The 24014-nt window shown below is 43.8% G+C and overlaps 4 protein-coding genes across 9 annotated transcripts; 3 read left to right on the top strand and 1 right to left on the bottom strand.

Moving 5' to 3' along the window:
• Positions 1-2502: 2502 nt before the first annotated feature.
• Positions 2503-6435, bottom strand: LOC100830553. 3 transcript variants are annotated; one of them, XM_010240328.3, is made up of 5 exons: positions 6278-6433; positions 5997-6170; positions 4734-4867; positions 4474-4608; positions 2503-4178 (listed from the first exon to the last, which is right to left on the bottom strand). In XM_010240328.3, the coding sequence occupies exons 3-5, from the start codon at positions 4858-4860 to the stop codon at positions 2806-2808; spliced, it is 1635 nt and encodes a 544-aa protein (XP_010238630.1). In that variant the 5' UTR covers positions 4861-4867; positions 5997-6170; positions 6278-6433; the 3' UTR covers positions 2503-2805. The 3 variants fall into 3 exon arrangements, with proteins under 3 accessions (XP_010238630.1, XP_010238629.1, XP_024310447.1); XM_010240327.3 differs by having other exon boundaries at positions 5997-6435; XM_024454679.1 differs by lacking the exon at positions 5997-6170 and having other exon boundaries at positions 6278-6425.
• Positions 6436-8144: 1709 nt separating this feature from the next.
• LOC100830246 (pentatricopeptide repeat-containing protein At1g71460, chloroplastic) lies at positions 8145-10534 on the top strand. The gene is given in 1 exon segment (XM_024455366.1): positions 8145-10534. A coding segment is annotated over 1 exon segment (2082 nt). The 5' UTR covers positions 8145-8231; the 3' UTR covers positions 10314-10534.
• A 647-nt stretch (positions 10535-11181) lies between these two features.
• LOC100829944 (probable serine/threonine-protein kinase At1g09600) lies at positions 11182-16290 on the top strand. Its single transcript, XM_003576921.4, has 9 exons — positions 11182-12635; positions 13017-13385; positions 13489-13773; positions 13848-14165; positions 14275-14502; positions 14797-14897; positions 15002-15104; positions 15373-15732; positions 15864-16290. Exons 1-9 carry the CDS (start codon positions 12585-12587, stop codon positions 16011-16013), a joined length of 1965 nt encoding a protein of 654 aa, XP_003576969.2. The 5' UTR covers positions 11182-12584; the 3' UTR covers positions 16014-16290.
• Positions 16291-16481: 191 nt separating this feature from the next.
• LOC100829636 lies at positions 16482-23977 on the top strand. 4 transcript variants are annotated; one of them, XM_010240324.3, is made up of 15 exons: positions 16597-16736; positions 17625-18739; positions 19005-19343; positions 19440-19724; positions 19807-20124; positions 20246-20473; positions 20700-20782; positions 20914-21007; positions 21258-21599; positions 21687-21971; positions 22063-22380; positions 22501-22728; positions 22954-23094; positions 23212-23278; positions 23568-23977. In XM_010240324.3, the coding sequence occupies exons 2-13, from the start codon at positions 17717-17719 to the stop codon at positions 23089-23091; spliced, it is 3681 nt and encodes a 1226-aa protein (XP_010238626.1). In that variant the 5' UTR covers positions 16597-16736; positions 17625-17716; the 3' UTR covers positions 23092-23094; positions 23212-23278; positions 23568-23977. The 4 variants fall into 4 exon arrangements, with proteins under 4 accessions (XP_014758300.1, XP_010238626.1, XP_010238627.1 ...); XM_024455365.1 differs by lacking the exon at positions 16597-16736 and adding an exon at positions 16801-17126; XM_014902814.2 differs by lacking the exon at positions 17625-18739 and having other exon boundaries at positions 16482-16736; positions 23568-23944.
• Positions 23978-24014: the final 37 nt, after the last annotated feature.

Raw genomic sequence — 24014 nt, 5'->3', positions numbered from 1 at the left:
TTCTTTTTTACTTAAACGTGGATGTGAGACTGGCAGCTCAAAACATGAAGCAGTGTGTAAAATTAGAAAACAGCAGCAGAAACCAGCGTGGCTACATGGGAGCTCCCGATGCCTCCCAAGCCCACGGTTGCAATGCATGGCTGCCGGAGCACTCTGCATGAATTGTGTTCATCTCACAACTTGTAGCACCCTAGCGTCTTCGTGGGCTTTCTTTTGTCGACTAAAAGACTAGAGATCACATTATATACAGAAGAGTATGCTATCCCATTTTTTGGAAGTATTCATGACCTGCAATCCAGCTCATAATGTCCACCTACCAAAGTTGTTGATGCCCATTTGTTTCACATTAAGAAATGGATGGCCGTTTTGAATTCTGCATCTTTGTAGCTATAAGATCAAGCCAAAAAAGAGCTGAGATCAAAAGGAGTGAAATTTCTTGACTATTTTTGGGAAATGTTTACTCTGTCCCAATTTTGAATATATTATGTAATGAACTGCAGACACAACGCGGTCAAGTAAAATAGAACATATCAGAAGAAAAGTCACCATGCTCTCTGCACAAACAGCCTGCCTCACCACACAAGTTTAGGTGCAGAATTGACAAGGGAGTTTAGGGCGCTAACTCCCCTAGATTTCGTTCATTCAAGGTTAGGGAATTGGTTCTAACTTCTAGCAGTAAGATACTAGTATATGCCACCTCAATCTCATTTAGGCGATGCCGGATTGGAAGTCGTGAAGTCCTCGGGAGCATCGACCTGTATCGCCTTCTAATCCGTGTAAATCTTGATCGTTGTCCTGTTAATTTCATTCCCCTGCAGTTCTCTATCTTGAAGTTGTGGGCTTGTGGCACAAGTCTAGCCTGTCTTGTTTCATCGATCAAATTCATGCATTTTTCAGCTTCTGTATCTCCTCCCTGTACTAATGAGAATAAGTAACTACTTCCTCCGTACAACAAAAGATGTCTCAAGTTTGTTAAAATTTAGATGTATCTAGACATGACTCAGTGTATAGATGCATTCAAATTTAGTCAAAATTGAGACATCCTTTGTTGGATGACTTAGTGTATAGATGCATTCAAATTTAGTCAAATTTGAGACATCATTTGTTGGACGGAGTGAGTACTTTAAATTCCACTACGCTTTTCCATTACACCGACGAACTTCCTACCCCCGATTGTCATTTCCCTGCCCTCCATTTGCCAAACAGTCCGTGACTGCCGACATGAGTGGCAAGTCTAAGCATGGAGCGCTCTTCGAAATCAGGAAGCAGCGACACAAAGAGCTACACGGGAGCTCCCGATGCTTCCCAAGCCCACCGTAGGCCGTAGCGACACATGCCGCCGGAGTACTGTGGATGAACTGTTTATCTCTTTTCTCTCTTGCCAAGGATTAAATCAATCAACGTAGTGTTCATCTCACAACTTATAGCACGCTAGCTACTTCGTGGGCTCTTCTGGACCATAGAGTCACATATATACAGAAAAAAAGTATGCCATCCAGTTCCATGGAAGAATTCATGACCTACAATCCAGCTCATAATGTGCACCTACCAAAGTTGCTAATGCTCATTGTTTCAGATCAGGAAATAGACGGCGGATTCCCTCTTTGGCAACGCTCCGCGCGGGGCGCAGACGAAATCATCGACCGCGTGGGCCCCACTTTTCTTATTTCTTTACTGTAACTGCCTCTCCCTTGTGTTTATCCTTCCCGATCCGTCTCTCTCTCTCTTCCCAATCCGTAGGCGACTCTCTCTACGAGCAGCGGCGGCGGCGACGCGGCGGGCCACAGCGCCGACGGCGGATGCGAGCTGTCGCCGAGCCGGAGCCAACGACGACGCGGCAGCGAGGCTAAGACCGAGCCGGAGCGACGGCGACGCGGCGGGCCGCGGCGGCGACGGCGCAGGTGAGAAGGTGATGAGCCGCCGGCGAGGTAAGTTCGAAGGTCGAACTTAGGGTTTTGGGGGGGGGGGGGGGGGTGGCCGGCGCCGGAGCAGATGGTAGTGCCTGGGTGTAGAGGGATGGCCGGGGCGGCAGCAGAGCGGCGGTGGCGGCGGCTGGAGCAGGGCAGGGCGGCGAGGCGTCGCGGGAGCGCACCGATTGCGGGTGGTGGGAGATCCCCGGTTGGGCTGTGCCGGCCGGCAGGTCAACGGCAACGGCGGCTCTCCTTCACGCGGTGGCTGGTCGGAGTGACCTCGTTCACATCGGTCGGAATTCATCCGCCCGGCGCGGTCGTCGGCCAACTAGTCTTCCCCAATAGATGGCCGTTTTGAATTCGGTAGCTTTGTAGTTACAAAATAGAACGAGAAAAGAGCTGACATCAAACAAAGTGAAATTTGTGGGTAAATGCTCACCCTGCCCTGATTTTCAGAATCATATAATAAAGTGCAGCCATAATGCTGTCAAGTAAAGTATCATCACTCTTGCACAACACGCCCCTGCTTCGTCAATGGGGAAAAAGGATGGTTACAGAAGGGGCGAAAAAACAATATGATTTGGCAAGCATCTTGGAACAACATCTATATCTATTGACCATCGCTAGCATATGGAAAAATGCTCAGGTCATGAAATTTTCATCATGACAACAGTACATAGAGGCTACAGCACATCATCGACAGATGATAGATAACTACAAATAGACATTCATCATGAGAATGAAATAGCATTTCTCAAACAGATGTTCTCAGGACAGACATTGGATTTCTACGGACAGGTAAATCATCAAAAAGGAGGAGCTACTGCTGTACAAATTTCAAAAACAGGTTCCGTTGCCAAGCTTTCGCTCTCCAAAAGAACCACCGGCTACGACTTTACATGATGCCCTGGGAAGCAGAAGAGTTATTTTCATTTTCACAAGAACCCTTTCCAAACACCTCCTCTATGACATTGTTTGTTGAAAGAAAATCATCCTTCTCCCACACACTAGGGAAACCAATGTCCCAAGCTTTCGGGTCGCAATGGCCACCGAAGTATCCATGATCTGCAACACTGCCAAAGCCATCGTCCCCGTAGTGATCTCCAGGAATATCTGCGGGTGTCCCATTTGCAACACCAATATGCTGAGCCTCAAATGATGTGCACGAGTCATCTTGGGCATCTGCATCTAATGTGGTTGCCTCCTGGTTATGGTCCACAAAGGACATTACAGGAAGACCTGACGCCATGACATCCCTCTCTGTGCAGCAGTTCTCTTGCATTTCCCCACCAGAGTTATCCAACTCATCTTCCTCGCTGGACTTTTGATGGATATTTCGCTCCAGAGAAACTTGATTGAATACACCATCATCTTGATCAGTAAGAGACTCATGCAGCAGATCATCATCAGCCCTTTCTGTGACCGCAAACTCATCATCATCACTTCCCTGCCATTCGTCATTGTCACTGTCAACATTCATTGGATCAAACCTGTTCTGTTCAGCCCTCTTCCTCAACATGAAGACATTGAAATAGTAGCTCACTAACTCTTTGCTAGTCTTGAATGGGAAGGCAAGCAGAAGTTCATCCCAAAAGTTCCTTCCAAGAGAGGCAGGGTTTGATGATACCACTTCCTGGAACAAATGCTCTTCCTCCTCTGTCCATCTCAAGGATACCTCCTCACCCATATCACAGAATCCCAACTCTTTGAAGGTGTTTGGACCAAGGGCACCCATTAGTCTTTCTCTTGCTTCCCTCACATGCTTGCTCACACACTCAATCGAATCTTCATCAACACAACGGCAATCTGCTTTACAGCAAACGGGTTTCGGCATTGAAGATAACTCAACTGAACCGGGCATTGGAATGATACAGTTTCCAATCCACTTGTTACTCTCCGCTTCACTTCCAGCACATACATGAGAAGATGATGAGAGATCAGCATAATCATCAATGGAATTCCTCTTTCTATCAGATGCACACTCTGGTAACTCAGCCTGATAATTTGGCCCAATAGGAACTGTTTTGCTTGGGGGGCAAACACCAAGAGATGAGAAAATGTCTTCCTTTTGATAAAAACCGGCAGATCGTATGTAGTCCTCATAATTATGAGGTAGTGAAAAATGAACAGGTGAATCTACACCTTCATCTTCACTTCCGTCACTCTCATATGCTGGTGCATCAAAGATTTTCTCACATGTCCTGTATGTTATATACTCGGGAACATTTACATCAGCATCTGCCACATGATGATCTTTCTCGCATATAGCTGAAATGGAAAAAATATGAACACAATCAGCAATTGTATGTTACATATTCTCCATTTCGAAATAATCGGCAATGTGAACTGAAATAATCTATAAATAAAGGGAATCAAACTTCAAGATAAAGACAGGAGTAATTGGTAGAATTAATAGGGCCAGTTTGGGAAACTAGTCCTGGAGATTTGGAAATTGGTGTTTGGAGATAATAGCACCAGATATTTGGAAAAGGACGGACTACCAACTTCCATAAGACATAACAGTGTATTTGTGGGCAAAATTTGCAAAGTTAAAAAGACTTACTTTGGTCTCCCTGCTTCATTCGCTTCCAGTCCACCATGTCTGCCAAACCATCGGATGCAGGTCTCTTATTATGATCCACTGCCCCTTCTTTAACAGTACTGGCAGTATTGACTAGACAAGTTGCGGCATTCCGTTCTGAAATACCAAAATTGGGTAGCAACTCTTCATCAAAATTGGCCAGTTTATCCATCCTTCGGACAAACTTAAGAAGCAGATAATCTAGGCGTGCTTGCAGAGGCAGAGGGAATGCCAGACAATACCTGTTGCGACATGGAATTTCTCAGGAAGAAAGTTTGAGCGACCATCATCCGTTCCCCTCAAGTTGCCACATGCAAGCTGCTCAGAGTGGTGCCTCACAAAAACCTCACTGTTTTCTTGATGCAACATAATGCTCCTATGGAACAAATGACTTTCATTAGACATCAAAATGATGGCTAATAGATAGAATAGGGCACCAAATGATCATTGTACAAGACTATCATGATAATCACACATCTGGTGCTGTCTATATCTACAGCAAATAAATATCAAAGTCCCGACACTACAGGTGAACACGATTGATGTACCATGCAAGTGCCTATAACCAAGCTGCAGTGCACAATACAATCATGCCTGCCGAATTCAAAACATTGTTCTTGCATGTGCAACATTCTCCCACTAAACACAGCATGGACCAGCATGTGCAACATTCACCCACCAATTGCAAGGACCCATACAAGCGGTGTACAGGAACAGAACCTCATTATCCAAAATTGGACGTCGCAAGTCAAATTTAAATTGGGGAACATGATACCCATGGATGAATCAGTCAACATAGGTTTACCTACCCTACCAAGTGAACAAATTAAGTTAAAATTAATTGCCCATATTAAAAGAACTCAAAAATCAAAATTAAGGCCCAATTTGTTTGGGCTGGAGGCTATGGCAGAGGCGGCTGTTACAAGTTGTCGTTTAGCAACACGCCAACACGGCTGTTGAGTGGCTGTAAGCTGAGGAAATGTCTGAGGTGCCCCTAGGGTTCGGAGAACATGATAATTTGCTGATGCCCCTATCAATTTTCAGTTCCATCAATTGAATATAGTCCTCAAGTGAATCCCATCTATTCTTAAATTGCTTATTCCTATATCTTTCCAATGTTTTTTTTCCGCAGAGTTATCCTTAAGGTTCTCGTAACCGTTCGACTCAATAACACCTAGGGATGCAAATGGGATCCCGCGAAAGTCCCGCTTCTAACATTAAATGCGTCCCAGATTGCCTTCTGCATCCATTTCCTTAGCCATTAAATAAAATTAATCCATCAAATAAGCATCATCCATACAGGATCATCATCCATATAGGATCATAAATATAATGATCAAATGAGCAACATCCTGACAGGATATACATAAACAGCAAGCAGCGGCAGTAACTACAGATCGGGGCGGCGGTCCTCGCACACAAATCGGAAGAATTTAGCAGCGGCAGCAACAACAGACATCAACAGGAGCACGCCATACATCAACAGACAGGGAGGTGGAATTTACCAGGGGCAGATGGTGGACGACGGAGACCTGGGGAAGAGGTGGACAACGGAACGGCCGCCGGAGGAGGTGGTCGAGGACGGCGGCCGGAGGAAGAAGTCAACGGCGGCGGCTTGAACTCGGGGAAATCGAAGAAACAGATCCGAAAACCACAAATCAACCACAGATCGGTCGTTCCTGTGAGAAATTCCGCCTCAATCGACCGGATCGAGGCCCAATTTCCGCGTTCCGAAACCCTAATCTCGGTAACACAAAGAATCAACGATTCGAGGCAAAATCGGTACCAATCGATAGATCCAGGCGGGGGAAGACCGGATCTGGTGTCGAATTTTGGATCCGAAGAGTAGGGGCAGATGAATCGAGATCAGAGCGAGCGCTGCTGCGGGGAAAGAGGGGAAATTTGGGGGAAAAGAGTTTGGTCCACGGCCCGTGTCTTTTAGGTAGTTTATTTATGGAAACACCGGCGAATACAATAAAGTAAAGAAATTATTGTTACGCGTATATCTCTGGGCTCTCTCGGCCCAGCCCACAGAAATAGACAAGGCCCAAACTTTGGTGGCAATATGGCTTACTCCTTTTTCGGTTTCTCTATTTGAGCCTGCGATACCGCGATATGGATGGCTGGGACGTGGCAAGCTCTAGTCCACTTTCTTCCTCCCACAACAAGTTCGGTTTTTTTTCTCCATATTTTTCGAAATGTTCACCTTCGGGTTGAAATTCATCCCGTTCATATTTAGATTTTCCATAAAAATTGTTGACTTTTTCAAAAAAAACATGTGGGGGACAAAACAGGGGTAGCATATCTCAGACATCGAGGGCTTGTAGTGAGCCAATTGAACCGCACCTTATAAGTTCTGTTGACAAATCCACGTCACTTATTTTGGGACGGAGAGAGAGTATAATTTTTGTGTTACAAATTTTAAATAACTTGAAATTTAAAAATAGTTTCCCGAAACAAAGGAGCGACAAATATCATTGCTAACGGTACCTAATCCAGGTTCAGATTTGAATTCTACCCACTATCTCTATCAACACTTTATTTATCTTATTTATTTTTTGAGTTGTATTTCAAACTTGGTTTTAAAACCTTGTTGTGTGGTATTTCATCCAACGTCTGAAGATCCATCTTTCACATCTTGAAGTTTCTCTCTATGTTTGACGATTTGTAGAATACCAAGTTTGCACAAGTTGCACTGACCTTTTAAAAGCATCATGAGTCGTCCACCTTAAAAAGCAGGAACATAAGATAACTAAATGGATATCATGTTTGCGAACACATCCCTCCCAAGACACGCTATGAAACTGTTGCTGCATTGATGAATCAACGCGGAAGAAAACCTAAAGCACATAAATATGATTTGTAAGAACCACTTGATCCATGGAGTAGGCCGCGATGCTTACACCGATTACAGAGGGCGAACACAATTCTGCTAGAAGTCTAGCAATAGTCAAGAAACACACAAACACAACAAAGAAGATAGTGAAACAGAATGACTGTCGTTGATCCATGTTTCCCCCTGTCTCTGAACGCCAGTTTGGTTGTCCAAGGCGAGGGAAGCATTTGGAGATCGAAGATTTCGTAACACTCTGATGTTAGGGTTTCTCCGTGCTTGTATATGTGTGGTCGCATATGCTAGTTGAACTTGCATACAAGGGAGTCTAGATAGTTAGATGTATAGGGAATGGGTAAGTTCAGAAGTGCTTCTTGTACTCCCTCCGTTTCATAATTGTTGTCTCAAATTTGTCCAATAATGGATGTATTTATTCCTAAAAAACGTCTACATACATGTAATATTTTGATAAGAATTATGAAACGGAGATAGTAGCATATTAAGTATCCGTTTGACATACCGTTTAATTGTAACGGTCTTGAGTGTCCATGTTTCAGAACTACACCAGAGGCTAGACAAGTTTCTCTCACACACTTGAACCTGCGCATTCTCACAGATGCATCGCTGTAAGGATGGAGCCGACAAATAATCTGAGGTATTCTAGAACCAAGACAACACAGAAGGAAAGTGCAAAGTAGAGGTTGTGAAATCACGGAAAATGAGCAAAAGACGCACATTGTTCTTCCCTTCTCCTTTGTGTAACGTTATATATACAGGAGCGAGTGTCAAAGCAGAAACAAGTGTCCACTCAGTTAATAAGTGAACGTGTTCTCGATAGCTTAATCTAAAGACACCTCGTTCTATCCATCCACAGTTCCTTTCTTCCCTCCAAAACCCGACATTCGCCATGGCCATGGCCGTGGCCTCGACCTCCTCCTCTCTGGCCGCCCTGAACCATCCCCATTTTCTGCCCTCCACCCCCCTTCTCCATTCCAAACCTTTCAAGCCTCTCAAGCCCGTGAGACCACCTTCCTGCGCCCTCGCCGACGCCGACACCGCGGCCGCGGCCGCTCCCCGCACGAGCCAGGCGGAGCTCCGGCCGGACACCAAGAACGCGCACGCGCTCTCCTCCGAGATCCGCCGCCTCGTGCACGCGGGGCGCCTTCGGTCCGCGCTCTCCCTCCTCGACCACCTATCCCACCGCGGCGTCCCCGCGAGCCCCTCCGCCTTCACCGCTCTCCTCTCCGCCTGCCGCTCCCTGGCGCACGCCCGACAGATCCACGCCCACCTCCGCGTCCACGGCCTTGACTCCAACGAGTTTCTCCTGGCCAGGCTCGTTGAGCTCTACCTTACTGTCGGCGCCGCCGATGACGCCCGCCAGCTGCTCGACGGTTTGTCCCGGCCCAGTGCCTTCTCCTGGAACGCGTTGCTCCACGGGCATGTGCGCCGGGGCCGCGGAGAGGCATCGGATGCTGTCGCAGATGGGTTTGCAGAGATGCGTGCTGCCGGGGCCTATGCGAATGAGTACACGTACGGGTGTGTCCTCAAGTCGATCTCTGGGAGCGCCAGACCGTCGATGGTCATGGCCACAGCCACACACGCGATGCTGATCAAGAACGCGTTTGCGGGTGCGCCAGGTATGCTGATGACTGGACTCATGGACGTGTACTTCCGGTGTAAGAAGGTGAAGCTAGCGATGATGGTGTTTGAGGAAATGCCGGAGAGGGATGTGGTTGCATGGGGGGCAGTGATTTCTGGGTTTTCACACAAGGGGTTGAAGAGGGAGGCGCTGGAGCATTTCCGTTGGATGGTAAACGACGGGGTCAAGGTGAATTCAGTGGTGCTCACCTCGATTGTGCCAGTTATTGGCGATTTACGTGCACGGAACTTGGGTAGGGAGATTCATGGGTTGGTGCTGAAGAAGTTTCGAGATCGTAAAGACGTGGCAAAGGTCCATGCAGGGCTGATAGATATGTACTGCAAGTGCGGTGATATGATCTCTGGGAGGCGACTGTTCTATAACACCAAGAAGAGGAATGCTGTCTCATGGACAGCTTTAATATCTGGGTATGCATCCAATGGGAAGCCAGATCAGGCTCTGAGGTGCATAGTTTGGATGCAACAAGAAGGAGTCAGACCAGATCTTATTGCGGTGGCAACTGTCCTCCCAGTATGCACAAAATTGAAAGCATTGAAGGAGGGAAAGGAGCTCCATGCATACGCTTTGAGGAGGTGGTTCCTGCCAAATGTCTCATTATGCACTTCACTGATCACCATGTACAGCACATGCTGTCATTTGGAGTACTCTCGCAGGGTGTTTCATGTTATGGACAAGAAGACGGTACGCGCTTGGACGGCATTGGTTGATGCCTACCTAAAGAATGGAGACCCTTCAACTGCTGTTGAATTGTTTAGATTGATGCTTCTGTCCAACCGACGACCTGATGCTGTTGCCATCACCAGGATATTGAGTGCCTTCTCTGACATTGGAGCTTTACGACTCGGCAAGGAAGTGCACTGTCAGGTGTTGAAATTGCGGATGGAACCTCTCCCGTTAGTTGCCGCAGAACTTGTTAAAATGTATGGCAGGTGTGAGGACCTCAAGGCAGCACAGAGGGTGTTCAATCGAACTGAGTCCAAGGGATCCCTGACTTGCACTGCAATAATAGAAGCTTATGCAATCAACCATCGACATAAGGAAGCACTGGATCTCTTTGCATGGATGCTGTCAAACAGATTTGTCCCGAAGAATGTCACCTTCAATGTGGTTCTGAGAATCTGTGAGGCAGCCGAATTTCATGACGAAGCTCTTGAAATTTTCAACTCCATGGTGAAAGAGTACAACCTGGAAGCATCTGAAGAGAATTATGACTGCATCATCCGCATTCTTACTGCTGCTGACCGGACTTCTGAAGCACAGCGTTTTGCTGATCTCAAAGCTGCTCTGTTTAGTTAACCAGCTCCATTTTTGGATTTTGAACACCAGTAATTTTGTAAATGTGCTCTCTTCCTACCTTCTACTGATATTTACTGTAAGATTTGTCAAAATGATACTGATATTTCTTTTTTGTAGTCAAAAGGCCTGGAGCTTCACTAATAATTAGCTTAATAAGGTTTACTATTTCAGAACTCGGAGAAAACAAATATTCCCTGTGGCAACAAGTAATGTCATCTGTCCCTAGGTCAATAATTCAATATTAATCTCTATCATATCATGCCAAGTTTTGAATCTATCTTATATTTCTTCCTTCAAGAGATAAGGGGCTACTCGCCCTCACCTTGCTGGCTTGCTCCAGCTCCCTGGGCCGTACGATTGCTACCCTCCTTTGCTGTTTACTGCTCCTTTTTACAACATGTATTAACTTTCCTGGTTGTTCTGTAAGGCAGCTTACTGTGGGCCTATTGTCTTCATCGTCCCACGCTGCAGGCATGGTCATGTTTTTGGTAACTTGCGGCTGATATTATGGGCTTGTCAAAACAGCGTAATTGGTTCTTGCAGGAGGTGAATGGCTATGGTGCTGGCATTAACTATACAGTTATTGTGTTTGCTTGCAGGTTACATCTTGGATTTGTCCCTTGGATACTGCAGCAATGGGTTTTGGGGTCTGCTAAAGAACACGTTCAATCCAAGTGCCATCCGCTTTGTTGAAGGTGCATGTTCTCTATTTGCCCTTCTGATGATGCATACTTAGTAGCATGCTTCGGCAACGAGCAAGGTATATCTATAGCTGTTTTGTACTATCCCCTTTTTGCTGGGCAGGATCTGAAGTCATTTTGCGTCTTGCATCACCGATCGTCGAGAATGTAGTAAAACAAAGAACGTGCTAAATGCTAGCTACATTTTTATATATAGCTATGATTCTGTATTATTAGCATAATGTAAGAAAAGAAACCAAGATGAAATCTGGAACTTTCTTATTAGATGCATCCAAATAGTATGGTTCCTGGATCCTGGATACAACAGATTTTCTCCCTTGCTGGAAAAGTAGCAAGTAGGATTTTCCCTTTTGTTTCTAAATTGGTAATGGTAATTATATTATATCTTGTCCTCTGTGGCTTATATCAGTTCAAAAGGGACTCGAGAATATGGAGTGTTACTTAACCTGTCATCTCATTGATTAGTAGGCACTCCCTTTATGGTCAAATTAAAACTTATGAACAGAAATATAAATGAGTGAACCTTTTGTTATGTTCTAGATATGCATGTCTTCATAACAGAAGCTGAATGCTCTGTCCTATGTCTTTTGGGACTCTAGGAAGCATTTTTTACTTCCCAGGTGAAGCTGATGTTACTACCTTTGGAGACCATACTGAATTACTGACACCACCTTGTTGGTTGTTTTGGAAAATGTGTTCAGAATTAAGGAGACAAATCTTGAATTTCTGTCAGAACATTTATGCCAAATCCATATTTGTTCTCATCTGAATGATTTATGCAATACAGAAAAGAAAAGGGACGTCGTCAGGTGACAGAACACCACCACCAATTGAGTCTTCTACAGGAGTAGAGGTGTCTATGTCATGTGAATATTCTTTTGATGATAATACTATAATTATCATTATATTTTTATTTGCTTGCTTCTATCACACTTCTGTAAGGACTCATGAGTCTTCATGTTAAAACTGTAAAGTTAAGTTAGTAATGTACTTATAAACTTTTTGGCTATAGTGTTAGTGTAGAAATGTTTAGCCAGTAGTCTAATTTGTCCACCTGCTTTTTATTGAGCTTCTTAATTGTTTAACAATGATTTGCTCTGTCAACCAAGGAGTGTAAATAGAAGAAACATAACCGTTGACTATTTTTAGAATGACACATAGCTGATAGCTAATTTTAGCTCTTGAAATCCCTCCTGATTAACCATTCTTTCACATATTGTAAAAAAAAAGCCCGTTCTTTCACATTCATCTATTCTTAGTGACTTATAATGGCCAAAATCCCGCCTTTCCATTCCTTTCGCATTCCTCTATTATTAGAAACATCTAATGGTTTGTTACTGTAAAAGAAACTTCTAATGATTTGCTTCATTTCTTTTGAGTTTTTTTCTCTGTTGGGTTAGGAAAGAAATATAAAAAGGAGAAATTCTAAAGAAAACTCGGCTCTTGCTTATCTCTATCTTCTGTTCTGGATCCAAATTCATTTTGCCTTGCTGTTTCTCGGATCTCCTCTCTGTTCAAGGATTGTAATGGGGAGTAGGCGACATAATGTTTTCTTGAAGGGGAATAACATACTGATACCAGGTTGTTGGTTCTTGTTATTGGCATGTGCCTTCACACCAAGCTAAAATTTCCAAAGTTCAGCTGCCTCCCAAAGGTGAGAATTTTATCATGTTTCATGTTCCATAGTTACTTGCCTGGATTTGAATGAATTTTTGTGGGTTACATATCGTGCTCGATTTGGCCCAATTGGTCAAGATCACATAATTTGATGAAAAGGAAATGATGGTTTAGTTTGACATTCTTTTCCAAAATTTCTTTCTCTCATATAATTGTTTGATTTTATGCCCCTTCAACTTTTTCCTCGAATATGGAGTGTGTTTCTTATGTCAAAAATAAAAATGTAGTTTGTGTTGCAAGAACACCATAAAATTTGAAAACCTCATGCGTCTTTCAATCAGTGTTTGATTAACAATACAGTCAAGCTTTTATCAAGATTGAGAATTTCAGGCGATGGTCATTTTCTTGTCATGTGCAGATATTGGCCAGAAACACTGCAAATATTGGCCTCAATCTGATTCACTCATTCAAAAAGGCATCGCATGTGCTTATGGGCTGCCTTTGCTCAAAAGGCGCCAAAGATCATGTTGATGCCACTTCTGAAAAGAGAACACCATCAAGAAAAGATGGCCCTGCAGCTGCAGCAAGTGTCAAGACTGCATCAGATGGCAGCAAAGTCATGCCAGATGTCGGAGACAACGTCGTTGTATCTTTTGATGTTCGGATCAGCAGTAGTAACAATGCAGAGTTGAATGCTGGGTGGCCGGCTTGGCTCGTTAATGTGGCGCCTAAAGCAGTGGAAGGCTGGTTGCCTCGGCAAGCCGATTCATTTGAGAAATTAGACAAGGTGAAATACTAATTCGATGATCTGGCACTCTAGGTTACATATTCTGCAATTTTACTTATTTAAATTATACTTTGAATAAATGAATGGTTCTTTTGAGTTGTAGGTCGGACAAGGAACTTACAGTATTGTGTATAAAGCTCGAGATCTCGAAACAGGGAAGATTGTTGCACTAAAAAAGGTGCGGTTCACTAACATGGATCCTGAAAGTGTGCGCTTTATGGCTAGAGAAATTCATATTCTTCGGAGACTGGATCATCCAAATATCATAAAGCTTGAAGGGATTGTAACATCTCGTGCGTCGCAAAGCCTATATCTTGTTTTCGAATACATGGAACATGACCTTTCTGGTCTTATTGCATCCCCAAGCCTCAAACTCACCGAGCCGCAGGTGGTTATCGTCCCACTCTTTCATTCACCAGTTAAAAACTTACATGGACTAAAACAAGTAAACTTGAATATCAGATAAAGTGCTTCGTTCAGCAGCTGCTTCATGGTCTTGATCATTGCCACAAAAATGGAGTTCTGCATCGAGACATCAAAGGCTCGAACCTCTTGATTGATAGCAATGGAACACTAAAGATTGCAGACTTTGGCCTGGCTATAACTTATGATCCCAACAATCCGCAACCTCTAACTAGCCGTGTTGTGACATTGTGGTACAGACCACCAGAGCTCTTGCTTGGTGCCACAGAGTACGGTGTTGCCGTAGATATGTGGAGTACAGGGTGTATTGTTGCAGAACTGTTTACTGGGAAACCAATCATGCCAGGAAGAACCGAGGTATTTCTTATTTTGCGTTTGGACATTCAGAATAAACCATTGTTGATATTTTAAGGTTTTTATGTTCGTTGAGGACTGATGTGGCTTTTTTGCAACAATGTTACGCTAGGTGGAGCAAATTCACAAGATCTTTAAACTATGTGGGTCACCCATGGAAGACTATTGCAATAAATCAAAGGTGCCAGAAACAGCCATGTTCAAGCCTCAGCAACAATATAGGCGGTGTGTTGCTGAGACTTTCAAAGTTTTTTCTCCTTCAGCTGTAGTTCTCATAGACTCCTTGCTTTCGTTAGAACCGCAAGTTCGTGGAACAGCTTCCTCAGCTCTTCAGAGTGAGGTAAGTTTTGGATCCTCATGGGAATCTTTTGTGTAGTCGAGACCTGGCTTAAAAAACTAGCTTTTGTATAGTTGAGATCTAGCTTACGGAACTTCTTCGGAAGTGCAACATAGTAGGAGTATTACCAGTCTACTTGAAATTATAGTTCTGTTAGTATTTTGTGAAATCAAATTGTGCCTTACTTTCAAGAAAAAAAAATGTGCCTTACATTCTGATGGGCGAAATAAATAGCTAGCACTGGTATATCTATCTGTGCATCCGTAATACTTATCCTATGTGTCCAATCTGTTTCAGTTTTTTAGAACAGAGCCACTTGCTTGCGACCCTTCAAGCCTACCGAATATTCCACCAAGCAAAGAGTATGATGTTAGACTCAGGCAAGAGGAAGCTAAGAGGTGCACTTTGCTCACATTACCATTTGCTCTTCTTTTCGGGATTAAACACACATTGTCGGGCAGTCCAATGAAATGGCTGACACTCCTTATTCATGCTTCTGCAGGCAAAAAAATGCAGCTCTTGGTGGACGAGGAGCTGAATCTTTCAAACCAGGAAACGAGAATCATGTAACCAGTCATGCTATTAATGGTGCGGCAGAATCGAAGGTGCGTATGGTGGCACATCTGAACTAATGGAACTTTTTTATAACGAAATAGATTTCTTTTATTACATGCCATTTGGGTGTTCTGTTGGTCCTAAACATGTAGTTTTATGAGGTTTTGTGTTTGAAAAACCTTTTTGAGCAAGTTCTTAAACAGTTACCAGAAAAGATGGTGGCTTTGTTATTTCGTTTAAAAACACACCACTTTAATGATCTGCTAATTAAGGCATGTGCCTTTCGAAGTACTATCTATTCACCAACTCTGCCTGCAGGAACACACAAATACCAGTTCAAGGTGCAACAGTGTGAAGTTCAACCCAGAGGACAGTGTGCCAGGGTTCAGGGTGGAGCCACGGCCATCGCCAACCACAGTGCAGGCTCCTGGATATGGCTCTGCATGGAACACGGCGGGTTTCACCGACCATTCAGCGGTGCCTAGTCGTGTCTGCAGTTCCGTTCATGTCGCAAACACCGCTGCCTCAAGGGCCAAGGCATCGTCGCATTCACATATACCGCAGTTTGGCACGACAGATCTGAGGAATGCAGCTGATCAGGTTGCTGATCAGAATGAGCCACCTGATAGGCCTGCATCGTCTCACAAGAAGAACCCTCCAGAGGTGAAGGACAACATGGTAAGTATATATATCCTACTGCTAAGGGAAGAAGCATTGAGGCTTCTTCGGCGCCGAAGACCAAACTATATAGTATGTGTTTCCTTTCATAACCACAAGGTTTTTATGTGCTGTTGCCTTTCTGTGGTCAGAACCACGGAAGGAAGTTCAGAAGGATCCATCACTCGGGGCCATTGGTGCCCCCAGGAGGCAACATGGAGGACATGCTCAAGGAGCACGAGAGGCACATCCAGGAGGCGGTGCGCAAGGCGCGCTTCGGCAAGGTTGCTAGGGAGCTCTGAGAACGCGGACTGGAGGTCAGAGTTGACAGGACCAATTCGTTCTGCCGTTTCAAGTTGCTGCAAATTAAGTCCCCCTCTGTATAGTGTTGTAGCATGTGATAGTGTACATTTGGATTCTCAGATAGATAGGATAGTGGGTTGTTTAAAGTAAGCTGAAGAGCATGGCTGAATTTATAGGTCTCGTTGCCCTTTTTTCCTCGGTGTATATATAGAACCTGAATCTAGAGCTTTGTTAAGGTTTGGAACACTTGAATTGTAAGTTTTTTCATTCACCCTCCTCTTTCCTGACGAGATATGATAAGAACAGTTGCTTAATTTGGTCGTTCTTGAGAGATTATGCTTGTAATTCTGGATCTCAGAAAACTGAGCAGACAGTTCATGGTACTGTCTCTCTTCTTCACCCTCTATGTTCTCCAGACCAAAGGCGTTCTCCAGACCAAAGGCGTCGAGTGCATCACGTGTTCCAGGCAGTGGAATGTCGATTTGGGGGCGGATCCGGTGGCGGAGGAGCTCCCGGGTGACCTGCAGACGGGAGCGGCCTCCTGCAGGGCGCGTCGCTCCGCCTGTCGTTGAGCAATGTACGCCCTCCGACGGCGTCTGAGTTCTGACTACGAGGAACGGAGGCGCCGGCGTCCCAGCGATGCACTGCCGGCGGCGTGGACATCCGATCCCAGCGAGGCGGCGGCGCAACGACGGGCACCATCGACTCGCCGGCCGGTTGCGGTATTTCTTGCTCTCTTTTTCGATCTGCTTCCTCTTCATTTATACTAGTACTCCGTACTTCGCAATTTGAGTCTTTGGGTTTGCCGTCCATGATCGTATCCACATATAGATACAGATTGCTAGATGCTTCTCTTTCTTGTCACATGGTACTACGTAATATTAATCAAAAATCCTAGGCGGACATCTATAGAGTATAGATACGGCACAGCCTGTAGCATTTTGGAGCGCGACCGTACCTATACAACTGCTATACTTCAGAAATTTGGGCATCCCATGAGAGTTGACCATCTGTTCTTCCTTCAAGATCAACTCCTTTGTGGTTTGTGCTACGATTACGAACAAGATGCTTCATAAATTGTAGTGCTATTACCGCCTCAATTCTTAAGAGAGGTATGTTGGGCTCTACCGCAGCCATCTTTACATCTTGTTTCTGCATCTGTTCTTGCTTCCAGCTCCACGACTGCTACAATTGCTTTTGCCGTCGGTTTTGCACTTGGACTCTCTATTCTTTAGGTCTATGCTTCAATCGTTGCATCTCATAATGCACAAGTTAAACACCACATACAGCAGAACTAACAAGTAACGATTAACTTTGCTCTCCTAACTATAATTTTGATCTTTCCTTATGGGTGTATTCCCTCCATGGATGATGTCCAGCAACATAATTAAATGAGTCTCTACTATTTTGAGCAAATTACCGAAAAAGGAATCTAGTTTGATTATAATCAAACACGAGAATGTCTTTTTTTAGGGGAACCCAAGAATGTCTTTTCTTCATCACCTAGAGAAGATGTTATTTGATTAAACCATTTTGTGATTCTTGTAAGGTATCCATATCTTGCTGATAACTCTGTTGATCTGAGATTGAGTATTAAAACTTTCTTTCAGATCAAGATGGTGTATCGAGCATATGGAATTAGTTGAAGCTAACTGGTATACTCAGACAACACCCAGTACTTTGCTACTCTACTTTCAGTAAGATGGACCTTCGAGAAAGTAGGGTGACAGAAATGATCAAAGGGGATGACAAATCAAAGTGGATATCATATAGCAATCATAACATAAAATGCTTTACAGAAGATGAGATGAGAAGAGTTACCAGTAACTATGGAACTATCCTCGGAAAAGGCAACTTCGGAGAAGTTTACAAAGGTGTTCTCCAAGACGGAAGTTTGGTCGCAGTCAAGAGATTTGTGAGTAATGTGGAAGACAATTTTGCAAAAGAGCTGAAAGTCCACTGTGAAATCAACCACAAGAATGTAGTTAGGCTCATAGGCTACTGTGCAGAGGAAAACGCACTAATGATAGTCACTGAGTATATATCTAAAGGGAGCCTTGATGATGTTCTTCACCATGATGGCATTCACATTCCTTTGGATACAAGACTGCGGATCGCAGTGGAGTGTTCAGAGGCATTATGCTATATGCATTCACAAATGTATACTCAAGTCATTCACAGTGACATCAAGCCTGCCAACATACTGTTAGATGACAATCTCAATGCAAAAATATCTGACTTTGGAATATCAAGACTTGTCAACACAGACGCGACCCTGTTCACTGAGCATGTAATTGGGAGCATATGTTACATGGACCCTTTGTTTGCTAGGTACGGGCGTCTCACCCCAAAGAGTGATGTTTACAGTTTCGGAATCGTTCTGCTTGAATTGATTACAAAGAAAAAGGCAACGGCAAGAAATGGGGAAATGGGCATTGTAGAATGCTTCACCCAAGCTCTTGGAACAGGGATCAGAAGGGTGAGAGGGCTGTTTGATGTTGAAATCTCAAGCCAGAACAACATGAAGGTTCTTGAAGGTGTTGCAAAGTTAGCAGAAGAATGTATGAGGATGGAACTGGATAGACGCCCTGAGATGGTAGATGTGGCAGAGCGTCTTCGAGCGCTTAGGAAAACACAAGTTCAAGGAAAACAAAAGCTAACTATTTTTCCTTGGGGATGGAAGAAACAGCCAGCAACTGCAAACAACTCACAATCTTCTAGCTTGGTCAGGCCACACGCTTTTGAGATCCACGCTACCCATCTTTGCTATGCAACTTGTTCCACCATTTCTCACTGAGTGCATGTTTGGAAAGGCGTATTTCTTGGTAAATTTTCGATATTTAGTTCAAGATTGGAACAAAATACTGAAAATTTACGAAGCAATAGCATTCTCCCAAACAAACCCCTGAAAACACACCAGTTTATCTACTGAAGGCATGGACCTTCAGAAGTATATTTCACCAACTCTGCCTGCCCTTGTCACCCTGCAGGAACACCCGCATACCAGTTCAAAGAGCAACAATGTTAAAGATCATGCTAATGCCACTTCTGGAAACAGAATGCAATCAAGAAGAGATGACCCTGCAGCTGCAGCAAGTGCCAAGAATGCATCAGGTTCGAACGATGGCACGAAAGTCACGACAGATATTGGAAAGAAGGTGGCTGAACCTTTTTATGTCCAGATCAGCAGTGGTAACAATGCAGCGTTCAAGGAGCTCTCACTTAAGCCTGTAGTTGCTGAGTGGCCAGCTTGGCTCGCGAATGTGGCTCCTAAAGCGATAGAAGGCTGGTTACCTCGGCAAGCTGATTCATTTGACAAAATAGACAAGGTGAAATACTAGTTCAATGACCCATTGACCCTACATAATTTGCAATATCCCATATTTAAATTACTTGAATAAATGAATGGTTGTTTTGAGTTGCAGATTGGACAAGGAACTTACAGTAATGTGTATAGAGCTCGAGATCGCGAAACAGGGAGGATTGTCGCACTAAAAAAGTTGCAGTTCAACAGCATGGATGCTGAAAGTGTGCGCTTTATGGTTAGACAAATCCTTGTTCTTCGTAGGCTGGATCATCCAAATATCATAAAGCTTGAAGGGCTTGCAACATCTCATGTGTCGCAAAGGCTATATCTTGTTTTCGAATACATGGAACATGACCTTGCTGGTCTTATTGCAACTCCAGGCTTCAAACTCGCGGAGCCACAGGTGGTTATCGTCTCGCGTAATCTTGCATTGGCCAGTTAAAAAAGTTACATCGACTAAAACAATTTTTAAACATGAATATCAGATAAAGTGCTTCGTTCAGCAGCTGCTTCATGGCCTTGATCATTGCCACAAGAACGGAGTCCTGCATCGAGACATCAAAAGCTCCAACCTCTTGATTGACAGCAATGGAACACTGAAGATTGCAGACTTTGAGTGGGCTATATCTTATGACCCCAATAATCCGCAACCACTAACTAGCCATGTTGTGACATTGTGGTACAGATCACCAGAGCTTTTGCTTGGTGCCACAGAGTACGGTGTTGCTGTAGATATGTGGAGTACAGGGTGTATTGTTGCAGAACTGTTTGCTGGCAAACCAATCATGCCTGGAACAACTGAGGTATTTCTATTATTTGACTTTTGAGATACAGAATAAACCATATCAGTCATTACCTTTAATGGTTATTTTTAAGTTAGTTGAGGTCTCATGAGCATTTTTTGATGTAATAATGTTTTGCTAGGTGGAGCAAATTTACAAGATCTTTGAGCTCTGCGGATCGCCCGCGCATGACTATTGCAAGAAATCAAAGGTGCCAGACACAGCAATGTTCAAGCCTCAGCGACAATATAGGCGGTGTGTAGCTGAGACTTTCAAAGCTTTTCCTCCTTCAGCTGTAGTTCTCATAGACTCCTTGCTTTCGTTAGAACCACAAGTTCGTGGAACAGCTTCCTCAGCTCTTCAGAGTGATGTAAGTTTCGGATCCTGTCATGAGTCATGAGAATCTTTTGCAGATTGCAGGACCTGGCTTACAGAACTTTTTAGGAAACTTAACATACTAGTATTTCCTGTGTAGTTGAAATTACATATACTACTTCTGTTAGCATTTTGTGAAATCAAACTATGCCGTACATTCTGGACTTCGTTTCCGCGAATATCTCTGGATCATTAGTACTTATCCTATGTATCTCTTTCAGTTTTTCAGGACAGAGCCACTTGCTTGCGACCCGTCAAGCCTACCAATGCGTCCATCATGGGAAGATTATGATTTTAGACTCAGGTAAGACGAATCCAAGAGGTACACTTTGCTATCATTGCCATTTCTTCTTCCTTCTGGATTCAACACGCCTTGTTGGGCAGTTCAATGAAATGCCTGACACTCTGCATTCCATTTGCCTGCTGGAAAAACAGAGCAACTCCTTGCAGACGAGGAGCACAATCTTTCAAAACAGGAAATGAAAATCATGTTACCAGTCGTGCTGCTAATGGTGCAGCCCAATCGAAGGTGCGTGTATTGGGAATTCCAGATTGTTGCTTGAAGTTCCCAAATCAAGAGAATTTCATCTGTTCGTAACGAAATGTATTTGTATTACATAAGTACCAAGTCATTTGGCTGTTCTATTAGTTCCTAACATGTACTGCTATCAGGTTTTGTGCTCGAGAACCGTCAGCAAATTTCTAATTTTTTTTTGGGGTGGATTTGCACCTTGAGAAGCACATTTCACCAGCTGTGCCTACCCTCCGTCACCCTGCAGGAACACGTAAAGACCAGTTCAAAGTGCAAGAATGTTAAAGATCATGCTAATGCCACTTCTGAAAACAGAACACAATCAAGAAAAGATGTCCCTGCAGCTGCAGCAAGTGCCAAGAATGCATCAGGTTCAAACGATGGCTGCCCGATAGTCACGCCAGATATTGGAAAGAAGGTGGTTGCACCTTCTGATGTTCGGATCAGCAGTGGTAACAATGCAGTGTTCAAGGAGCTCTCACTTAAGCCTGTAGTTGCTGAGTGGCCAGCTTGGCTCACAAATGTGGCGCCTAAAGCAATAGAAGGCTGGTTACCTCGGCGAGCCGATTCATTTGACATATTAAACAAGGTGAAATACTAGTTCGATGACCTCGCATAATTTGCATTATTCTTTATTTGAACTACTTGAATAAATTAATGGTTTTTTGAGTTGCAGATTGGACAAGGAACTTACAGTTATGTGTATAAAGCTCAAGATCGCGAAACAGGGAGGATTGTTGCACTAAAAAAGGTGCAGTTTAACAGAACGGATTCTGATAGTGTGTGCTTTATGGTTAGACAAATCCATGTTCTTCGGAGACTGGATCATCCAAATATCATAAAGCTTGAAGCGGTTGCAACATCTCGTGTGTTGTATAGCCTATATCTTGTTTTTGAATACATGGAACATGACCTTTCCGCTCTTGTAGCAACTCCAGGCCTCAAACTCACTGAGCCACAGGTGGTTATCATCACATTTACTATTTGCATTGACCAGTTGAAAAACTTACATTCACTAAAACAATTATTTAACATGGACATCATCACATCAGATAAAGTGCTTCGTTCAGCAGCTGCTTCATGGCCTTGATCATTACCACAAAAGCGGAGTTCTGCATCGAGACATCAAAATCTCCAACCTCTTGATTGACAGTAATGGAACACTGAAGATTGCAGACTTTGACTGGGCTATATCTTATGACCCCAATTATCCACGATCACTAACTAGCCATGTTGGGACATTGTGGTATAGACCACCAGAGCTTTTGCTTGGCGCCACAAAGTACGGTGTTGCTGTAGATATGTGGAGTACAGGGTGCATTATTGCAGAACTGTTTGCTGGCAAACCAATCATGCCAGGAAGAACCGAGGTATTTCCTTTTTTGGGGCCTTTTGAGATCCAGAATAAGGCCATATCAGTAATTACATTTAAGGATTATTTTTTGGTGGTTGTCTCATGAGCCTTTTTTTTTGCAATAATGTTATGCTAGGTGGAGCAAATTTACAAGATATTTGAGCTCTGCGGGTGGCCTGCGGATGACTATTGCAAGAAATCAAATGTGCCAGAAACAGCATTGTCCATGCCTCAGCAACAATATAGGCGGTGTGTTGCTGAGACTTTCAATGCTTTTCCACCTTCAGCTGTACTTCTCATAGACTCCTTGCTTTCTTTAGAACCGCAAGTACGTGGAACAGCTTCTTCAGCTCTTCAGAGTGATGTAAGCATCGAATCCTCTCATGAGAATTTGTATGTTGCGAGACCTAGCTTACAAGACTTCTTCGGAAGCTTAACAAATTAGTACAACCAATGTAGTTGAAATTATATTTCTTCTGTTAGTAGGAGTATTTTGTGAAATTACACTATGCTTTACATTCTGAACTTTGGTTCCGTGAATATCTCTTCATTTGTACTAGTACTTACCCTATGTTTCAATCTCTTTCAGTTTTTCAGAACAGAGCCACTTGCTTGTGACCTTTCAAGCCTGCCCAAACTTCCACCAAGCAAAGAATATGATGAAGAGCCACTGAGGCAACAGGTAGCTAGCTTCTTTTTTCGTGTGGAAAATGGAAGAGGAAACTAAGAGGTACCCTTTTCTAACATTACCATTTCTTCTTCCTTCTGCATTGGATTCAACACGCCTTGTTGGGCAGTTCAATGAAATGTCTGTCACTCTGCATTCTAACATAGTAGCTCTTCTCAGACGAGGAGCAGAATCATTCGAACCAGGAAATGAGAATCATGTAACCAGCCGTGCTGCCCAATTGAAGGTGAGTATGTTGGGAATTCCAGATTGTTGCTTAAGTTCCCAAATCAGTAGAGTTTCATTTGTTTGGAACGAGTTGATTTTGTATTGCATTGGTACCAAATCATTTGGCTGTTCTATTGGTTCGCAACATGTAATGTTATCAGGTTTTGCGCTTGAAAAATGTCTGCAAATTCCATATTTTTTTGTGGATTTGCTATTTTCCTTAAAAAAAACATATATCTCCTATAAAGGCATGCACCTTCAGAAGCATATTTCACCAGCTCTGCTTACCCTTGTCACCCTGCCTGCAGGAACACGCACATACCAGTTCAGAGAGAAATAGTTTGAAGTCCATCTGCCCTGGCGCGGTGTCACCGCGGCGGGATAGCACAGGGCATGTTTGGTTTGTAGACGATGATTGTGAATGAAGTGAATCTTCCATCGGAAATGCCGTTCGGCGCTTGTGGTCGCTCGTTGTCCCATCCAACGGATCCGCGCCAACGGCCATGTATTGCCTTACGTCTGTGTGCCCACATTATCTCCTACTCCGTATGAAGGAGTAAAATGAACGCTCAGTCCATAAACTTGAGTAGCATGTGCAGATTGGTCCTCAAACTCAGCAATGCGACTGCTGAGGAGTTAAACTTTTTTAAGTGACTAATATACTTTTTTCCATCCTCCTTCCTTACGGGTATGACTATGACAAAATTGGACCTGAAAACTGCACGAATAGGTACTACTCTCTCCGTTCCATAATT

The sequence above is a fragment of the Brachypodium distachyon genome, chromosome 4, assembly GCF_000005505.3.
Source record: "Brachypodium distachyon strain Bd21 chromosome 4, Brachypodium_distachyon_v3.0, whole genome shotgun sequence".
NCBI classification, from domain to species: Eukaryota; Viridiplantae; Streptophyta; class Magnoliopsida; order Poales; family Poaceae; genus Brachypodium; species Brachypodium distachyon.
Note: the sequence above shows the minus strand (reverse complement) of the source record. Positions and strands in the feature narration are given on the sequence as shown.

Bases quoted from the DNA above. Each gene is read 5' to 3' on its own strand.
- LOC100830553 (XM_010240327.3), bottom strand. From the start codon at position 4,860: ATGTTGCATCAAGAAAACAGTGAGGTTTTTGTGAGGCACCACTCTGAG. The intron at 4,609-4,733 runs GTATTGTCTGGC...TTGGTATTTCAG, and splicing joins GAAATTCCATGTCGCAACAG to AACGGAATGCCGCAACTTGT. The intron at 4,179-4,473 runs GTAAGTCTTTTT...TTTCCATTTCAG, and splicing joins AATGAAGCAGGGAGACCAAA to CTATATGCGAGAAAGATCAT.
- LOC100829944 (XM_003576921.4), top strand. From the start codon at position 12,585: ATGTGCCTTCACACCAAGCTAAAATTTCCAAAGTTCAGCTGCCTCCCA. The intron at 13,386-13,488 runs GTGAAATACTAA...TTTGAGTTGTAG, and splicing joins CATTTGAGAAATTAGACAAG to GTCGGACAAGGAACTTACAG. The intron at 15,733-15,863 runs GTAAGTATATAT...TTCTGTGGTCAG, and splicing joins CAGAGGTGAAGGACAACATG to AACCACGGAAGGAAGTTCAG.
- LOC100829636 (XM_010240324.3), top strand. From the start codon at position 17,717: ATGGACCTTCGAGAAAGTAGGGTGACAGAAATGATCAAAGGGGATGAC. The intron at 18,740-19,004 runs GTCAGGCCACAC...GTCACCCTGCAG, and splicing joins ACTCACAATCTTCTAGCTTG to GAACACCCGCATACCAGTTC. The intron at 19,344-19,439 runs GTGAAATACTAG...TTTGAGTTGCAG, and splicing joins CATTTGACAAAATAGACAAG to ATTGGACAAGGAACTTACAG.